This window comes from Pogoniulus pusillus, chromosome 14, assembly GCF_015220805.1.
Source record: "Pogoniulus pusillus isolate bPogPus1 chromosome 14, bPogPus1.pri, whole genome shotgun sequence".
In the NCBI taxonomy this organism is placed as follows: domain Eukaryota; kingdom Metazoa; phylum Chordata; class Aves; order Piciformes; family Lybiidae; genus Pogoniulus; species Pogoniulus pusillus.
This window is the reverse complement of record NC_087277.1, coordinates 5,465,522-5,486,221: the sequence shown is the minus strand read 5'-3', so window position 1 is coordinate 5,486,221 and position 20,700 is coordinate 5,465,522. Positions and strand designations below refer to the sequence as shown.

Below are 20,700 nucleotides of genomic sequence, written 5' to 3'. Positions count from 1 at the left end.
GGACCACTCTGGCTGTATTTCCTAGGACCTTTTGGAGCAGACCAGATGAATTATGGTTACCTTCATCCTTGTCTTCCAGCTCTTGACATCTCTGCAGTTCCTCCCCATCACATTTTTCTGATGCTAAATGGTTTTAACATCCTTCTGAGAACTGAATTTGCTTCACTGTCACCCTCTGCTATCATTATTGTGCCTGTTTTTTTTTTTCCACATACTGCTTCAAATACCAATGCAATCATAGCAGTTGATGAGTATATGGGCCTCTTTATGTGCAGTGTTGCATAAATAGCTTTTCCAAAGGTTTTTTTAATTTATTGATGATGGGTAAAATATTAGTAATTAGGATATACCCCTGCGTTAATTTTCCTTTTGTGTTAAAGTTTGTTTGCAATATTACAGCTCCAACATGAACCTTTTTAAAGTTACAGGCAGACTGAATTTTCCTTGTCAATTAATGTAACTACAGACAGTCCAGGGTAAGGAAATGACTGTCATTGTTAGGAAGGGATGTTTTTCCCTCTCTTTTTTTTCCGTAGCCATTGTATACAATAAAATCAATTCCGTGGAGGCAGAAGTACCAGCCACCACTCAGATTCTGAGCTGAAATATAGACCAATAAGCCAATTTTGCAACCTTAATAAACCGCTGTCATACACCTAGAAAGCTATACCTGAAGTTAACATTTATCTACATTTACAGATAACAACATGGAAAATCTATCTCTGTGTTGCCTAAAGCTGGACAGACAATCAATCCCCTCACTAAAAGTGACAATTGTACACAAAGTATTGAACACTTTTTTTTGTAATCCCTGTGAAAAGGTATGGGGTTACATCATTTTTCAAGCCATGCTCAAATGGTAAGCAGCTGTTCAATGAAAGCACCATTTTCATCCCAGTATATGTAGCATTTCCTAATTCCAGTTGTCAATCAATTAATGTTTTCTCTTTTCTGGTTCTATGATTCTTAATACTTCTATAATGCAGAATCTGGGAAATGTTTCTGTTAAGTTAATAAAATAGTACCTTTTAAAAAGTCTCATAGAGAGTATGATCTGTCTGGCATTAGTGAAACTGCAGAACAGTGCTGTGAATTTTATCTTCTTAGTCCTTTCTGATATCTCCACATGTAGGCATATTTGTGAAGACACAATTTGCAGTCACATGTGAGAAAGGCAGATACTGTGTTTCTTACAGAAAAATCAACATTTTTTAATATATAAGGTTTATGTGCAGTATTTTTAATGCATAGAACATTGACTATAATGGCTAACTAATGCACATCTTTTAATGATATTACTATGTATTACTGCAAAGCTGGCAGCTTGTGGCTTGGACAGATTCACTCTGATATGGGTCAAGAACTGGCTGGAAGGCTAGCCCCAGAGAGTGGTGGTGAATGGTGCCACATCCAGTTGGCAGCCAGACAGTGGTGTTCCCCAAGGATCAGTGCTGGGCCCAGTCCTGTTCAACATCTTTACTGATGATCTGGACGAGGGGATTGAGTCCAGCATCAGTAAGTTTGCAGATGACACCAGGCTAGGAGCAGGTGTGGATCTGTTGGGAGGTAGGAGAGCCCTGCAGAGGGACCTTGACAGGCTGGATGGGTGGGCAGAGGCCAATGGGATGAGATTGAACAAGGCCAAGTGCAGGGTTCTGCACTTTGATCACAACAACCCCAAGCAGAGCTACAGGCTGGGGACAGAGTGGCTGGAGAGCAGCCAGGCAGAGAGGGACCTGGGGGTACTGGTAGAGAGTAGGCTGAAGATGAGCCAGCAGTGTGCCCAGGTGGCCGAGAGAGCCAATGTTGTTGTTTAGCCTGCAGAAGAGAAGGCTCAGGGATGACCTCATTACTGTCTACAGCTACCTGAAGGGAGGTTGCAGCCAGGTAAAAGGTTGGTCTCTTCTCCCAGACAACCAGCAACAGAACAAGGGGACACAGTCTCAAGTTGTGCTGGGGGAAATATAGGCTGGATGTTAGGAGGAAGTTTGTAACAGAGAGAGTGATTTGCCATTGGAATGGGCTGCCCAGGGAGATGGTGGAGTCACTATCCCTGGAGGTCTTGAAGAAAAGGCTGGATGAGGCACTTAGTGCCATTGTCTAGTTGAGTGGCTAGGGCTGGGTGCTAGGTTGGACTGGATGATCTTGGAGATCTCTTCCAACCTGGTTGATTCTATGATTCTATGATATATGCAACTTTATGCAGTTCTGCTGGGAAGATGAGCCTGTTTGCTTCCCCATTTTAAGCTGCATTCTGTAGTAAAATCCATGAACTTCATTACAGTGTCTGGATATTTGCAGGGAAATTACTGTTTCTTTTTAATTTGCCCACAGACTTCATTTTGGAAGGATTTATATGTATTTGAAATTTCTTTAATTTTCAGTGTAATGATACAGTTAAAGTTTGAGGTTTTCTTTCTGTTGCCAGCATTGCCTTTTTTCAGCTGCTCACAGCTAGCTCTCAGTAGAGGAAACAAAATAGGCTAAGACAATATCAGTCAGACTGAAGTCAGGATGGCTCTAATGGTTGTCACGATGAATTGAAAATAGAAAAGGTGACTAAAGATACTGTATCATACATGCTTGCCCTGTCTTTCAGATGGATGCTTCTGACCCATTGTAGCATTGGGTAGGATGGACTGGTGGAAAGGAAAACTTAGCCATCACTGAAACCTACCAGTGCCTAGCTGTCCAAATTAAGATTCCCCCTGTACAACTTTGTCATGTTTCTTGTACTAATATCCATTTTCTGCTCTTGGTCGGGCTTTTATTTCTTACTGTTTCCTACTATAAGCAGTTTGTTCATACTAGCAAAATAGAGTCCTAAAAAAGACATGTTGCTTGCAGGAGTTATCTCACTATTTCCTCTTTCTTCTTTTCTTCTTTTACCTTTTGAAAAGCATTTGGACATAATGAATGCCCTGATCCTGGAGTGCCAATCAATGCTCGTCGCTTTGGTGACAACTTTCAGCTGGGGAGCTCAATTTCTGTTATATGTGAGGAAGGATTTATTAAAACACAAGGAACTGAAACAATTACTTGCATGTTAATGGATGGAAAAGTAATGTGGAGTGGACCTATTCCTAAGTGTGGAGGTATGTATAATATTTCTGTTTGGTTCAGGAGAACTTGATGTAATGTCTTTTAAATTGTCACTAAATGAAGTTCAGATCTTGCAAATGGATAGCACAAAGCTCCTGTAAAACCTAGTCTTTGATAAAGGAGTCTAGTGAGGCATGAGCTTTTATTGCAAACCTGTCTGCAGGAGTGATTTTTTCTCATAACTGCTATAAGAAAAAATAAGCATAAACATCAGTGATGTAAGCACTGCTATATAACCTCTAACAATGAATGCTCATTGAAGAAACTTATTAGGACTGGAATGGGAATAGTTTGCACTGTTCATACTTTCAGCTTTCATTTGGCACTGGTGGAACTGCAATTTCACAAAGGCATTTTATGCTTGAAAGGATCACTCCTGCCTTTTTCTTTTTGTCTCCTTTCTAAAGCAAGCATTTATTCAATTTGAGAAAATGTTTAAAACAACAATCCTCAGTGCTAGCAATACACCTGTAATATAATCTCTACATTTCTGAATTCTAGTACAATCATTATTATGATGGGCCTCACTAATAGCTAGGAGAAATAAATAGCACTGATCTAAAGCCCTATCCTCTGCTGATTTCAGCATGCCCACGAGACTTCCCACTTTGACCTCGGACTTAACCTATTAGATTTCATTCATCTGATGATCACTTGAGAACTGCAGTCTAATCCTGTTCACCTTGCTCGGGTGGAGTTTGATAATGTTCTGTCTAGGGACACACTAACTCTGCCTCCTTGGCTCCTGTCTTCTCTAGCAGAGCAGCCCTGATTTTGGTGTTCCTTGATAATTCTGGATTTAGGATTCCTGTTCTTGTGCCTTCCATCTTTCTTGTGAGAGGGCTATATGGAGGATTTTCCTATAGTCTCTTGTAGTATTATGCTGTTGTACCTGTGCTGCAGTTCTAAGCTTGGTGTTCCTGCATAACTCCTGTAATGCTTAGTATCCTGATGTTCTTTAGCATGGATGATAAGCTCCTGAAACAAAAAAGAATCTAAAACTATGACTCTGCAAGGTGTTCAGTGGTTAGCCTGTCATCCTTAAAGCTTTCTTCATACTCATGTACAGAAATTTCTTTCCTCAACCCTCGTACACTATGACACAAAGAAATACACAAGAACAGCTCTGCAAGATTTCTCAAATCAGGCTTTCGGTGTTTGACAGTGAGATTTTGGCTGATGACAACTTCTAGTGTTTTGTTTTGAACATGTTGACAGTGAGTAGAATCTGCCAGACAATCATCAAAGAGAACTGGAAGAAAGAACAGGGGCTGAAAAACAGTATTAAAGGAAAAATCCTTTAGGAAGGTGACTGGAGAGTTTCATTTCAAGGTTCTTCAAGGTAAACCCAGTCATCACTGGGCTGTTTTGGAGGAAAGGACTAGGAAATCAGTGTGTGATGGTGAAAGCTGAACAACAAATTGAGGTCTAAGTTGTCTCACAAGAAGTTCGACCTCAACACAAGGGGGAACTTCTTTACTGTAAGGATCACAGCACGGGAACAGAGCAGTTGTGGAGTCTCCTTCTCTGGAGACTTTCAAGGCCTGTCTGGATGTGTTCCTCTGTGATCTGTGCTGGATTGTGTGGTCTCGCTCTGGCAGGGGGGCTGGACTTGGTGATCTCCTTGAGTCCCTTCCAACTCCTAACATCCTGTGATCCTGTGAAATTCTACTGAATCCTGCACTGCAAGGATCAGGAAGAACTATAACCAGGGGAAGAGTACAAGAGATTTTCTTTAAAAAAAAAAAAAAAAACAAACAAAAAACCAAATCACAAAAAAACCCAAACTGAGAACACTTTGCTATTGTCAGATCCCATATACAAAAAGCAATTACTCTGAATTCAGACAGTCATATATGGGCATTATTTTTAATGCAGTATCCGTAGGAGTAATTTTGTAAGATAGCTACTTTTTGTATTCCAAAGATAGTCTTTAATAATTTCATGTACATTTTGTGAGAAAATGAAGCTTTGCACAAGTTTAGCAATACTATATTCCTTCTTTGGTAGTATACTGGCTCAGAATAAGGCCATCTGGTATTCCTGTTCTTGCAGTTTATAGGCTCCATATGTATTATGAATACTTGTAAGTGATTATATGCAATAAAATGTAGGGATCATGAATGCCCAAGTGTTAACCTTCTAGTTCCTGAGGGGAACATGAATTTGAATTCCTTATTGTTTGTCTCTTATTGTTTGCTGAAGGCATTATGAGAAAAAAAATTAAGATAAGAGTTGAGAAATGCTATTTTAAAACCATAATTGAGGAAACAAACAAACAAACAAAAGTCTAAACCTTCGTATTTAGAAATGTTTGCAACATGTTGAATTCCAAATTTGATATAGCTTCTAGATACCCTATTTTCCCTAGTACAGTAAGAGAAAGATGGGCTACTATCTCCTTCCTCCTGAGGAACCTGAATGTGCTGTCTGATAAGATTCATCCCAGAGTCCTGAGGGAGTTGACCGATGTGGTTGCCAAGCCCATTCTCTAAGATATTTGAGAAGTCATGGCAGATCCTGGTGCCTGCAGGAAGGGAAGCATTACACTCATTTTTAAGAAGGGTAGGAACGAGGACACTAGGAACTGTCAACCTGTCAGCTTCACCTTTGTGCCTAGGAAGATCGTAGAACAGATCCTCCTAGAAGATTTGATAAGGCACTTGGAGGACACAAGTGATTTCAGATAGCCAGCACAGTTTTACTAAGGATAAATCTAGTGGATTTCTACAATGGAGTGACTACATCAGTAGACAAGGGAAGAGCCATGCATGCCATCCACCTGGAGTTGCACATTAGACACAGTGTCCCACAACAACCTTTGATATAGGCTTGTTGGGCAGACTCTTCACTGGATAAGGAATTGGCTTGATGGTCGAATCCAGAAGGTCGATATCTCAATGTCCAGATGGAGACAGGTGATGAGTGATGTCCCTCAGGGTTCCATACTGAGACCACTGCTGTTCAATATCATTATCAGTGACAAAGACAGTGGAATTAAGTACACCTTCAGTAAGTTTGCAGATGACACCAGTCTAAGTGGCATGGTTGGTATGCCAAAGGTACTGGATATCATCCAGATGGACCTGGGCAAGCTGGAGAAGTAGACCCAGGTGAGCTTCATAATGTTCAGAGAAGGCTCTGGTGAGTCCTTATGGCATCCTTCCAATGCCTCAAAGAGGCCTAGAAGAAATCTGGGGAGGGACTATTTACATAGCACTAGGACAAGAGACAATGGTTTTAAATTAGAGAAGAGTAGGTTTAGATTTGGCACTAGAAAAAAGTTCTTTACTATAAGGATGGTAGAATACTGAAACAGGTTGTCCAGGGATGTGATGGAGGCCTCATCTCTGGAGACATTTGAGGTCAGGCTGGATGGGGCTCTGAGTAATCTGATTTAGTTTTGGGCTAGATGAACTCTAGAGGTTCCTTCCAACCCAGTGCACCCTACGACTCTGTGATTTATTACAAGAAAACAGATTGCATCTATAAGAATTCAGTATAAAAAGCTTTGTCAGAAGTTATGGAACAGTTCATTTTATCTTTTTAAGGTATTAATTCAGTTGTCTCACATCTAATTATGAACCTCGAAGAGTCTGTTGGCTTCAAAGCCTGATTGTATCTTCCTGCAACAAGTTGTTTTTATTTTATTCATTATAGATGTTCAATGTTGAAACCAATAATTGTGAATTACATGTAAGTTTGTTCTATTATACCTTTCTCTTTGTTTCATTTCTAGCTCCATGTGGTGGGCATTTTTCCTCTCCCAGTGGAGTGATCCTCTCTCCAGGCTGGCCAGGGTATTATAAAGATTCCTTGAATTGTGAGTGGGTGATAGAAGCTGAACCAGGACACTCTATCAAAATTACATTTGAAAGGTCTTGGCTAATGCTTTTCTTACTTAATATTTCCCAGCTGTTTACCCAGAAGCAGAACTTTATTATCTTTGTCATAACATTAATTTGCACTAAAATCAAGCAATTGTATTACTGGGTAGGATTTTCCAAAGCACCTTAGTATCTTCAGATATAAATTTTATCTTCAGTGTAATTTCTACTTTGATGCACTGAAGGCTGTCAAAATTCCTACCCTCTGGCATATATTTAAACCTGTATGGCCCAGTTATAAATATTATCTGTTTTTAAATATTAGTATGTTTCACTTGCTCATTAAGTGTGATGGTATGATGGATTGTGCCAGTGAATAACACCTATGAATTTCTTTTTCTCTCCCTAACTCATGAAATTTCAACTCTTAAGATCAGAAACAATTGAAAAAATGCATTCATATTTTAATCTATCTTTGATATTTAGTTATCAAATCAGCTGACCTGTTTTTTTGTGAGAGGGCAGTGTTCTCTCAGGATGGAATTACAACTTTCTCAAACTGCTGAAGCATTGCACTTTTTCTACATTGCTCTCACTTACTTGGGTCCCTTCTTGATTCCAAGGCCAGAAATGTACTGAGAATCATAAATGTCTTATGACAGCAAGACGTGGGCATTTCACTTAAGATCTTTGTGAGAAAGCAAACTAGAATATGTAATTAAAAAATGCTAGGCTCTGCATATTTTCAAGGATATTGTAGATACTAATAAAGCTAGATGATGACCTGAGGAAAAAAGGGCCTTTGACAATGAAAATTGAAGGGCACAAATACCATGCAAGTACTTTACAGTTGCTGTTTCTGCAGCATATTTTGTCTACTGCTGATCACACTCAGCTTAGAAGTTATCACTTCATTATAATACTATTCAAAAGTTCTGTTTAGCAAAGTATTAAAATTATCATTTTGTCTTACCAAAATGTATCACTGTCACAAAATTACTATAAAGGTTTTTAGGTTGATTTTTTTTTTCTATTACTATACCATATGCTCTACTAAAGCTTTCACATGTCACCACACATAATCAAGGATAAGGTAATATAGACACTTCAAAGATATTTCCAGATCTTAATATTAATTGAAAACTAGGCTTCCAAAATCACTAGTGTTGTAATTTAACTTAAAATGAGGCTTTAATAAGTTTTTTCCTAATTAAAATGCAAAAGAGGAGTAACTCCCTCTTGTAGAAATTAGTAAGACTAATATTAGTTCAAAATGAAGTTTTCTTTATTGTCTTGTAAATCACAATGAAAAGGAAAAGTCTTTGAACTTTCATTAACTTTCAAATTGTTTATTTTGAACATTTAATTTTCAGTCAGACATTTGATGTGAACAGTTATTTCAAAGCAAAATGCACTTATGTTGTTCATTTGCAAGATTCTAGGCCAGCTGAATTTTCTTCCTCTGCACATGAGTTTCATTAAATCTTATGGTCCTAATGTACATTTTTTGTTTGTAATGTGTCAACACAACCATGTCATAAACTTGCACAACTTCTGTTACTCTCGTAGGTAAGAGCAATAACAACCAGATGTGATCCTTTCAGTTCACAGGGAGAGCTCCTAGCCTCTTAAAACTTAGCATCATTATGCCATTATGACACTTGTCTTTGCATTGATGTTCATTTTTGACACTCTTGTCACTTGCCATAAATTGGACTGATATGCATGTTGCTCAGATGCAACCATGAGGAGAGGCAGAAGGTGTGTGTGTGTGTGCTTCTGTTCCTCTGCAGGAGTATATGCGACATATATGTTGAGCTCTATTCGTGCACATGCACTTAGCCTATATAATTACCTTCTTGGATTTAAAGAAGAAATAATTAAATAAAATTGTACTGAAGTGTACTGAAGGAAGACATTTTGTAAACTTCTATTTCTTCTGCATTACTTTTCACATAATATAAATTTTAATTCTGAGGCAGTCATATTTTGGCCTCTTTCCACAAGCTCATTTACTCTGACTGTTTTTGTTCTGCTGCTTCTGCTTGCAAATCTCCAACTGGACTTAACACAAAAAGTTAACTATTGAAATACACACTTTCAAAAATGTAGCCATATGATTAGGAAACAAAAAACTTATTTTGCCTAGTTCTTTACATTTCAACTTTGTCCTGAAAAAAACCCTTTTTATAGCCTTTTCTGGTGCAAATACTGCCACAATATGTGTAGTTCTTTGAAAGAGTTTTAATTTTTCAATCAGAATAAAACGTTTATAGTACATCTAGGATCTTTACAGCCTTTCATTCTGGATTTCCTAAGAGGAAGGGAACATTTCTTGCTAATAGATATTTCCTGCAGAATGACATCTCAACATTACATCAGTTTATCACCTACCCAGTGATTTCCTTTTGATCTCCCACCTTCCTATGACTTACCTCTTACGTCATTGCCCATGTGTGAGGCACTGCATACTGTGGCTGGGCTAAAGTGTTCCAGTGTCAGAGCTGAAAAGACACCTACAGACAAAATAAATAATAAGAAGGATTTTTTTTTGGTGATTTCAGAGGTAGTGTGTATGAAGAGATTATTCCTGTTGCGCAAGCGTAGCTACCATACAAAATCTGTTGGACTTTTATAGGAAATCAGTACCTTTTTAGGCTGAGTTGAAATCATAGAAGTGAGAAATAAGAGTGCCATTCCTCACTGTAATGAGGTGTTTATCACGAAGCCTAATTATGAGTATTTAAATGCTAGGAATGTTAATCAGCAAACTACTGATTGGCATGCTAGTCACACTTGACTAAAGAGTATGCACTGCGCAACAGGGCAGTTTGCGTATATCCTGAAACTGGATTGTGTTGATAGGGTGTCCCTTAGAAACAAAGATGCATATTGTAAATGCTAAAGCAGCTTTGTCTGTTCAAATAAGATATGTGTGTTTCACCTGCTGTATTAAAGTTTGTTTTGCTTCTGTCTACTTGAATGAGCTTTTCTGAGTCCTCTGTAAGAAGAGATCTCCACATAACAGGAAAACCATCCATCTTAATTTAAGGATATTGACTGGTTAAATAGGAAGCAACATTGTAGTGGTTTTATATATGGCCAGAGTACTTTTTTCTTTATTTTCCTGTACATCCCTTCTGTTGTTTTCACACCAGAGAATAATGAGGTTGTAGGTAAATGTATCAGATAAGTTGAGCATCAAGAGGAAAGGTATTCACAGAAAAATTATACAAACACCACCCATGTAAATGACATTGAAATTGTTCTGAGCCAAATGACCAAGAAAAGGTATTGTACATAATCAGTCCTCCAAATTTCTTTCAGTTCATCTCCCTGAAAACTGTTCCCACTTTCCCCCCCCCTTTTTTTAACCCTTATGTGCTTACCAAATTTTTTTCATCTCTTTTTCTGCTACTTGCATTGTTGTATGTAATCTTTCAGCAACAAGTACTTATGAGAGGATTTTCTGTTCTGTCTTCAGAGACTCAATTTCATCATATCTTTTCTGGCCTGAGAGTTGCTTTGCATTTCTGAGAGCAATGCCTTTTTACACTTTCTCTCTCAAGTATGCTTTTGATAAAGAAAGCTGAGCAAGTCTAAATGATCTATTTCCAAGATTTCTTCTGTTTTATACAGATAAGTAGGAAAAAGTAAGCACTGGAAAAAGGAAGTGATTGCCTAGTAGCTTTTGAGTAACATATTGTGAGTTCATGTGGGCACTATCAAAAAAAAGACATTTTCAGTTCTCCTCCTTCTAGGCTTATCCTGCTTCATTCCTGTAATTCTCTATTACTTTATTTCTTGTACTCTTTTCTATGTTATTTCATGGGAGCAGGATATGGATAAAAGAGAACATGTTTTGAAGGTTTAATTTGGCTTCTTGCCTGTCGCCAGACTCCTTTAGATCTTTAGTCTCAAACCCATGGGACATAAACACTGAAATACAGAGTTCCTCAGCACATTGGTATTAGTCATGCAGTTCCTTGAATGGATTTCACAAAGCTGAATTAAGCATCTAAGAATCAGAGAGAGAATTAGGAATATCTGAAGGGTCTTTCTAGGATCCTGCTGTTAATTGTTTCCTTTTAATTCTGAAAGGGTTTTTCAATAATCCAATCAGAGCGTCCATTAAAGCAATGTGATTGATGTAAAGTCTGTCATAGCCAGAAAGAAATCAGTGTCAAAATACCAAACAGGTGTTTAGTACTGCTAATACCATCTAAAGCGAGACAAGCAAGATGCCTAGCAGCACTGTCACCACCACTATTTCCTGAACAGAGAAAGAACTCACACTGCCTCTGAACAGGCCTTTTGCTTTATAGTGCTTTCTAATAGGATTTTTCAAAATGTTTTCACCATAACTGCAGCCTCTACTTGAACTAAGCCTCGACTAGAACCAGTAGAGTCCCACAGCAGATCTTGTAGCTGATTTGTAGGGTAGAACCTCAGAGTGTGATTATTTGACAGTATAAAATACCTTGATGATATTTGTGCCAAATGAAGTGGGTACAATAAAAGAATGCATCGATGTATCCTCTATACATTTTGCTTATTTTTTTTCAGAAAAGAAAAAATAATTTTGTGTTATAGTATATGCAAATAATATTACTTTTTACTAAGAAATGTTGTTTTCCTGACTTTTATTTCCTGCCGTACAAGGAGTTTAATCGTATTTCTCAACTTGCTGAGGCATTAACTTAAATCTTGATTCTTTTATTACTTACATAGGATAAGTAATACTATTATATTGATATTGCAAGGTAGATTTGTGGAGAAAAAAAGATCATCTTACTAGGAGAGGACCAGAGTTTTAAAATATGACTGACTTTGTGTCAGTTTATTGAATGTATTTTAACTGCTTCTTATATCTGTGTTGTCTCTGCATGTTTCCTCACCTCTAGATTTCAAACGGAACTCAATTACGACGTTTTGGAAGTTCATGATGGGCCAAATTTATTATCTCCACTTCTGGGATCTTACAATGGTACCCAGGTCCCACAATTTCTGTTTAGCAGTAGCAATTTCATTTATCTTCTCTTCACAACTGACAACAGTCGCTCTAACAATGGATTCAAAATTCATTATGAAAGTAAGTAATTCTGAATTTCCCATTCAATTCCCCACACAGTGCTTATCCTAGTCAGGAATAGATGAAGGTGCATGGATATTGCCTTTGAATTCCTATTATTTCTCAAACTGAGAAAGATTTAGTGAGTTAAACTGCAAAAGGCATTACCAGTAATTTCAGTTAATTTGTTACTGCTTTTCTGCTCCATGCTTTACAAATTAGAAGATGGGTATGGGAAGCAAATGCCTTTATTCTAGTTGTTGTGTCTGTGTCTTGTTCTTATCTTTTATACTATGTGCTTTTGTGTGTAAGACTGCATGAGATCATGAAGATAATGAAAATCAAAACAAATATCTGACTTATTGCCTTGATTATTGTACCTGCAGCTCTAGTTGAAGGTAATAGGAAATGCAGCTTGCAATAATGAGCTGAAAATCAACATCTGGAATTTCTTGATTGTGGATTTTTAGAGAGTGAAACACCTGCATGTGTTATTTGCTCTGACATATAGAAGCATTCTTTTTTTCCTTATTATAATCAGATAAACTGTACTGAAGAAATTATTTAATAATTTATGAGTCCTTATGTTGATATATTATCATGTAACTTTTGTGTTTCTAAATATACTTTTTTTGTTGTAAGAAAGTCATATTTTCACATGAAATAACATTTTTTATATAATCTCTGTACAATTTGCTCAGTAAGGGTAATGAGCACGTGTCCTTCGCTGTTTCATATACCTCCTTATTAAAACTGCTACCAAGCAATTTTCATTTATTCCTTATTTTTTACCTTATTTTTAGTCATTTTCACTATTCCTGACCACTGATGATAAGGATATTAAGTACAATATATGTGGAGGTGACTTTGTCAGGTAAAATTCAGGCTGTTTTGAAGTCAAGTGAATGCCAGGTGATGGCTATTTATTGGAAAACTGAATTCTGATTCCAAAACTCTTTACTGTCCTAAGCTTCACTCACATATTTCCATTTGTATAATTTGCTAGATTGTGGAGAAGAGATAGCTTTGTTAAGCACTCATCCATCCTGAAGTTTGAAGGATGGTATCACTATACATCAGGAAAACTAGATTAATATTGCCAGCAGAGACCACTAAATTCTTAAAATGGTTCACTACATGAATAATATTGAGTGGTAGAAATGACACTTCAGGAATGTGAACAGCAAAGAGGGGAAAGCTGCATTTATTAAAGTGTTCTAATTAAATAAAGTTGGAAAGGAAATCTGAAATTCTGTCAGAAATGAATTCTTCATTTGCCTTTTGAAATATCTTTTTCTGAAATTGATCCTGACCACAGAGTTCTCTTTAGTGAAGCAGGAAAGTTGAATTAATGCTATCAGAGAGTACTGAAAAATTACTTAGCATTTTTTACATGAAGTGAAACATTTTCAGTTATTGGTTTTCCCCTTAATATTTTCTGTTTAAATGCAGATATCAAGTGTTAATTTTGGGTTTTGTTTTTGTTTTTGTTTTTGTTTTTTCACTGATTCATCATCATATTATCTAGCACAATCCATTTATGAGTTTCCTGTTATGGTTAATAGTGATCAGTAATGCTCTGTCAAGAATTTCTCTCTTTGAATAGCTATTGAAAGCTGTTATTTTTTCCTGTGCTTTTATTTTTTATGCTAATTATTTCTTTCTGCACTGAATTTCTTTGTAAGGGAGGGTATTATATGTTTTATTCTGTAGGAATGAAAGGAATAATAAACATTAGAAATCATAGAATCAACCAGGTTGGAAGAGACCTTCAAGATCATCCAGTCTAACCTAGCACCCAGCCCTATCCAGTCAACCAGACCATGGCACTGAGTGCCTCAGCCAGGCTTTTCTTGAACACCTCCAGGGATGGTGACTCCACCCTGGTGACTCCCTGGGCAGCCCATTCCAATGCCAATCACTCTCTGGCAAGAACTTCCTCCTCACATCCAGCCTATACTTCCCCCGGCACAACTTGAGACTGTGTCCCCTTGTTCTGTTGCTGGTTGCCTGCTAGAAGAGACCAACCCCACCTGGCTACAACCTCCCTTCAGGTAGTTGTAGACAGCAATGAAGTCACCCCTGAGCCTCCTCTTCACCAGGCTTGACAACCCCAGCTATTTTGCTCTGAATACTTCTAATTTGCTAACTTCAGTAATATTCCTAGAAGCTTTTTGTTTCTTTATTTTTTTCCTGATTAACTTAAATTTCTCTATGAGAAATAATCTAAAAGGTTTAGAAGTTTATCACACATTAAAATTCTCTTTATCTTCCTCAAATAACATCAGAACTATTTATGTAAATATTTGGTCTATGTAAGTATCACAAGGAAAAAAAATAGTTTAACTACAATAACCGAGTTTGATCAGGAAAAAAATGAAGGCTGGAAATAAATATTTTGAGTGATCAGCAGAGCTTTTCAACATCAGCATCAGGGACAAAATCACCTGATGTTACTGTGGGAGTATTAGACCAAATATCCTGTGTATAATGTCCTTATATGTGATGTTTCTGTCTGCAGCAGTGGCAGGATGCAATTCGATATCTATAAATGTAACACAGTGAAACAGTGCAGCAAGGATAACTCACTGAAAACTTGTTCTAATGAAACTTTCAGTCTCACTCACAGCAAAGTGAATTAATTAATTTAAAAAACATATATTTATCTGCTTATTTAGCTGCTTAATTAACTTTTTTTTTTTTTTTTTAATCCAGGTGTAACTGTTAATACTTACTCTTGCTTGGATCCTGGCATACCAGTGCATGGACGTCGCTATGGACACGACTTCTCTATAGGTTCCACTGTCTCATTTAGTTGCGATCCAGGTTATAGGCTGAGTCATGAGGAGCCTTTGCTATGTGAGAAGAATCACTGGTGGAGTCACCCACTTCCAACTTGTGATGGTAAGGAGGAATGGATAAAATACAGAGTACCTTAACATATAAACGTTTTGCCAAGCTATTATTAGTCAACATGAGTTAAATGTTGGAGCTTGTAAAAAGTCTGGGTGTAGGGAATAAAAATACATAGAGGAAATAACTTTTATCTTACTACGTGTGATGAGATGTTCAATCATAAAAATAGAGTATAATGTATCCTTTAAGTAAGCAAATGACTGAAAATATATCTATCTGAACATATGTTACTGATTACCGATTAGCTTATGTCATGCAAGGTTAATGTATAGCCACTTGTAGAGCTCTTATTCCTGGCTACAAATATTTGTGTTTGGATATGCATTTATCAACACAGATGTACTCACATACAAAACCTGAGATGAGATTTATTTATACTTGACACAAAATCTGCATTTTCTTCCATTTCACCCTGAGCATTGTATTGCTAGCTTGTCAACAGAACTTGGCACAGTCACTGTAGGAACTGACTAATGCCACATCCTACCTGATGATTAAACATGCAATTGTTACACAAAACAAAACGGGTAATGAGGAACACATCATGAATTTTGGATTCTCCAGTCTATCATTAAAAAGGAGAAAAGCATCCAACAATTTCAGTCACCTCTTGTTATCTGAACTGTTCACTGTAGTCCATTTTCTCTGTTATGCTGATATCCATTTTATTGAATATGTATTATGTACATTTTAATGGTTTTTAAGTTGTGTTGAAATCTTTTCCTCTCAAAATATCATTTTTGTCTTTAACATGTTGCATACTTTTCTATGCTAGAAATAGCAGAAATAATATACCTACTTAATTGTAGAGTAGTATTTAGCATAAAAACAGATACTGGACTTTAATGTAAACTACACAATCGGCTCAATAATATGTTTTTTCTAAGGCAGTTCTCAGTGTTTCAGCACACTTAGAAAAAACAAAATTTGAACAAGAACTAACAGAAAAAGCTCACTGAATTGTGTGATTTACTACCTGGAAATATATTGATTTTCACTGTCTTTCATTAAAATCTTTGGAGCTTTTCTTGGATTTCTGCTTGTTTAGTTAGAAAATACTTTTGCTTTTGTGTTTAAGTAGGTTGAACATGTTAGTATATGACCATACTGAAAATTTGTGGTTGTAGAAAGGGCTGTGCATGTTAGTATATGACCATACTGAAAATTTGTGATTGTAGAAAGGGCTGTGCATGTTAGTATATGACCATACTGAAAATTTGTGGTTGTAGAAAGGGCTGTGCATGTTAGTATATGACCATACTGAAAATTTGTGGTTGTAGTAAGGGCTGTGCATGTTAGTATATGACCATACTGAAAATTTGTGGTTGTAGTAAGGGCTGTGCATGTTAGTATATGACCATACTGAAAATTTGTGGTTGTAGAAAGGGTTGTGCTTGTTAGTATATGACCATATTGAAAATTTGTGGTTGTAGAAAGGGCTGTGCATGTTAGTATATGACCATACTGAAAATTTGTGGTTGTAGTAAGGGCTGTGCATGTTAGTATATGACCATACTGAAAATTTGTGGTTGTAGTAAGGGCTGTGCATGTTAGTATATGACCATACTGAAAATTTGTGGTTGTAGAAAGGGTTGTGCTTGTTAGTATATGACCATATTGAAAATTTGTGGTTGTAGAAAGGGCTGTGCATGTTAGTATATGACCATACTGAAAATTTGTGATTGTAGAAAGGGCTGTGCTTGTTAGTATATGACCATACTGAAAATTTGTGATTGTAGAAAGGGCTGTGCATCAGCACTTTCCTGAAAACAACACTCTCCAGTTCAGCAAGCTCATTTCCTAAAGCATTCTCCTTTTTGCTTAGGTTCTTAGAATTAAGAATTGCAGGGTTCCCACAGCTTGTGGACAAAGGGACTGAATAGGCCATAAACATGCAATCTGTTTCCTTATGGTGATAGGCACTAGATGGTAACCTTGTAAAACAAACAGTATTAACTCACTCCCTATGAATACTGTGCCCTGCTGCAAAATAAAGAGTACATATTGTGATAAATTTCTTCCTCAAGATGCTGAGCTAGCATGCATTTCATTAAGTAAATGAGATTTTTTTTTCCTCCAGAGCACATTGCTAAATGGCAATTGTCCATTGAATAAATATGCTCTAGAGGCAGGATTAAGTACATTTATTCTAGTAAATTTAATCAATTCATGGTTGAACTAATTTTAATTTCATTGCTGACTTTCTTCTCTGGTGGAATGTTTTTAAATAGGAGTCTAGAGTCCTTGCATCCCCAGGGGAAAAAAAAGGCATTTGCTAAATGGGCTGTTCTTTACATAAACTGAGAGTATGGGTTTATCTTAATTGTACCCCTAATAAACACATTGGTCACTGTTCCAGGTCATTCCTCTCTCTGACATTTTCTGAGGAGCAGAGTTCTTTCTTAATTGTTCTTTTTGATATGTAGACAGACTATGGTAATTGTGCAGAAAGAACACAAACATTTGGGAAGGGAAGGATGTAGACAAGGGAAAAAAAACCCAAAAACAACTTCTTAGAACCATTTCTTCCTCAGAGTAGAAGATTGTGTTGACTGTGGAGGACTTCAATACTTTCATTACGTGTTTGACTGTTATACAGATAAGCATCACAAAAAGCTCATCAGGGAAGACACAATTCATTATTTACAGGAACATTTAGATAATACTGAGAGTGATGGTTCAAAAATGAAGAAACTATTTCCTTCCCTGAAGAATGGCCCAAGGGAGTGATTATGACAGGCTGTATAGCTTATTCATATTTGAATAGTTGATATGCATGAACAATTTTGTAGTTTCTTTAGTCTTGATTTCTCAGCACACTTATATTCTCTGTGTATGTGTGTACACAAACCTGTGTGAGCATAGCCTTATAGGTATAGAAGTATAGAAAAGCATTCCTGAAAAAAAAACAAACAAAAAAACCACCCACAACAGTTTTAGAGCTCTCTGACCTTGGAGTAGAGTCTAATTTTCCAATGTAAAGATAAACATTTTAGAAAGAAATATTTTCAGCATCATAGAACAGTTGCAGTTGAAAGGAAGGTGAGAATGCCATCTAGTACCTCATATCTCTCCTATGAGGACAGACTGAAAGAGTTGGGGTTGTTCAGTCTGGAGAAGAGGAGGCTCCAAGGTGACCTTCTTCTTCTTGTGGCCTTCCAGTGGCTGAAGGGGGTCTACAAAGAAGCTGGGGAGGGACTTCTAAGGATATCAGGTAGTGACAGGACTAAGGGGAGTGGAGCAAAGCTGGAGGTGGGGAGATTGAGACTGGACCTGAGGAAGAAGTTCACCATGAGAGTGGTGAGAGGCTGGAATGGGTTGCCCAGAAAGGTGGTTGAGGTCCCATCCCTGGAGGTGTTTCAGGCCAGTCTGGATGAGGCTGTGGGCAACCTGATCTAGGGTACGGTGTCCCTGCCCATGGCAAGGTGGTTGGAAGTAGATGATCCTTGTGGTCTCTTCCAACCCTGACTGATTCTATGAAATTCTAGTTCAAATCCAGTTCCAGTTGGGATGTTAGATCAAGTTGCTCAGGATTGTGTACAGCTGTTTATTTCCAGAGAGGAAAATGTCACTTCTCAGAGTAACTTGTGCTATTGTTTGATTGCACAATAGATATTCCTGATGTCTACTGAGAACTTCCCATATTCCAATTATATCTTTTACTTCTCAATCTTTCACTGTGTTGAAAAGCTACTTGAATATATACACCATTGGAATTGCTTTATGACTTTTATGATAGCAACTCTGCTTTGTTAAAATGAATATGCAACCATAAAACTAAAGCTTCTTCAAAGAACAAGAAGTAAAACCTAAGATGTTTATCAAGCTATCATTCTCTTTTGAATAAATCAATTAGTCTGCAGATTGTTAGGAAGATAATTGAGCATGCTTTAGAGTTGTTACATAAGACCAATTTCTAGTTAGCTGTCTTAGCAAAATAGGTTTTTATTTCTTTTCAAAAGATGGGGCATTGATTAAGGCCTAGGCTTTTGACTTCCCCCCCCCCAATCCATCTTTGGTTCACAGAATTGTCAGGGTTGGAAGGGACCCCAAGCATCCTGTAGTTCCAACCCCCCTGATCCTTCAGACGATCTCCACTAGATCAGGTTACCCAGAACCACATCCAGCCTGACCTTAAAAACATCCAGGGATGGGGCTTCCACCACCTCCCAGGGCAGCCTGTTCCAGTGTCTCACCACCCTCATGGTGAAGATCTTCTTTCTAACATCTAGCCTAAATCTACCCTCCTGTAGCTTGGATCTAATCCTCCTAGTCTTATCACTATCTGACACCCTAAAAAGTCTCTCATGGGCTTTCTTGTAGGCCCTCTACAGATTTGGAAGGCCACAATAAGGTCCCTTTGGAGCCTTATTGTTCATGGCTTAAAAGCATTTTTTTATCCACACAAACCAGAGAAAACAATTTGTATTATGGTGTACATTTATTAGTTTTGAAATACTTCATCTGAAGATGTGATTTGGTTTATATACCATAAATAGACAAAAAAACATACAATAAACAGCAGTTGTTCTTTTCAGATGAGAATGTTACACAAGCTTTTGGATAATAGTCAAGCTTAAGAAAGATAAAATAGGTTATTTTGAGCTTTACTTAGAAAATACTACTGGTATTGCTTTTAAACCATTCCTATCTACCTTTGCCATGTGATTTACTGTGCACTTATGTATCTGAACAGCCTTGAATCTTTTACTGTAATCTCTCAATTCTTAACAAATACATCAATTTTTTTGCTTTATTGTGTTTTCTATATCATAGAATCAACCAGGTTGGAAGAGACCTTCAACATCACCTAATCCACTCTATCACCCAGCCCTATTCAGTCAACTAGACCATGGCACTAAGTGCCTCACCCAGTCTTTTCTTGAACACCTCTAGGGACGGTGACTCCACCACCTCCCTGGGCAGCTCATGAATATTATGATAAAATTTTGCTTTAAGCTTTGAGTATATATTAGAAATTTTACACATTACATTAAATATTATCTTAATTCCATTAAAAATTACAAGAAAATTAATGTAGAAGTCTGATAGCTAATTAAGAGTATACACTGCATTTTATTTCCTTCATTAAAACATGAAATTGAATGCTAATACATAATAATTCTTACTCATTATTTGGATTAAAAATAAATATTGTCCTTCCACTTGAATTAATTTACTTAAGAAATTAATAAAAAGCAAGTAAAATGTTCAAGCAAGCTGGAAAATATTCATATTTGCATTGATAACACAACTGAATTACCAAACACAACTTGTGCCATGTCATCAGGAAGATATCTAGGAAAGAGAGCAGAAATGTTATCTCTAAGCTAAAAACAATACATTGATAGAGGTACAACAGTTCAAAACCTGATGCAGTAACTCACTGTGGTGGATGCCAGAGCTGGAAAGGGGTAGTATGTCTCTTTAAATTTTAAATAAGAGTGTAAAAATACAAGTTTATGTTAGGAGTAATCTACACCACACTAGTTTCTATTAAGTTGGTCGCTTGTGTAATATACCTCAAGCCCAACTGGTTATAACAATTTGATATCTATATTGTTATTTGCTTGTTACCACTTGGCTGTGTCTCATTTTAAGACATATTACATCTTCTGTAATTAGGGAAGACAGATACTGAAATTTCTTATTCTATGAAGCACAAATTCTAATTTGTTCTTTCAGTAGTTGTTAACTGTATTTATATTTCCCTTTTATTATCAAATTACACAGTAAGTACAAACCACCTTTTCTTACTTGGAAGTTAGAGTTAATTGAGCTTAT

The 20,700-nt window shown here is 37.0% G+C and overlaps 1 protein-coding gene across 1 annotated transcript in view; it reads left to right on the top strand.

Annotated features, from left to right (window-relative positions):
• Positions 1-20,700, top strand: part of CSMD3 (CUB and Sushi multiple domains 3) — a 483,827-nt gene that overhangs the window by 263,142 nt on the left and 199,985 nt on the right. Inside the window, exons 16-19 of the mRNA XM_064154172.1 lie at positions 2,901-3,095; positions 6,842-6,980; positions 11,834-12,021; positions 14,716-14,904. Coding sequence (XP_064010242.1) covers positions 2,901-3,095; positions 6,842-6,980; positions 11,834-12,021; positions 14,716-14,904 — 711 coding nt within the window. The remainder of the gene's footprint in view (positions 1-2,900; positions 3,096-6,841; positions 6,981-11,833; positions 12,022-14,715; positions 14,905-20,700) is intronic.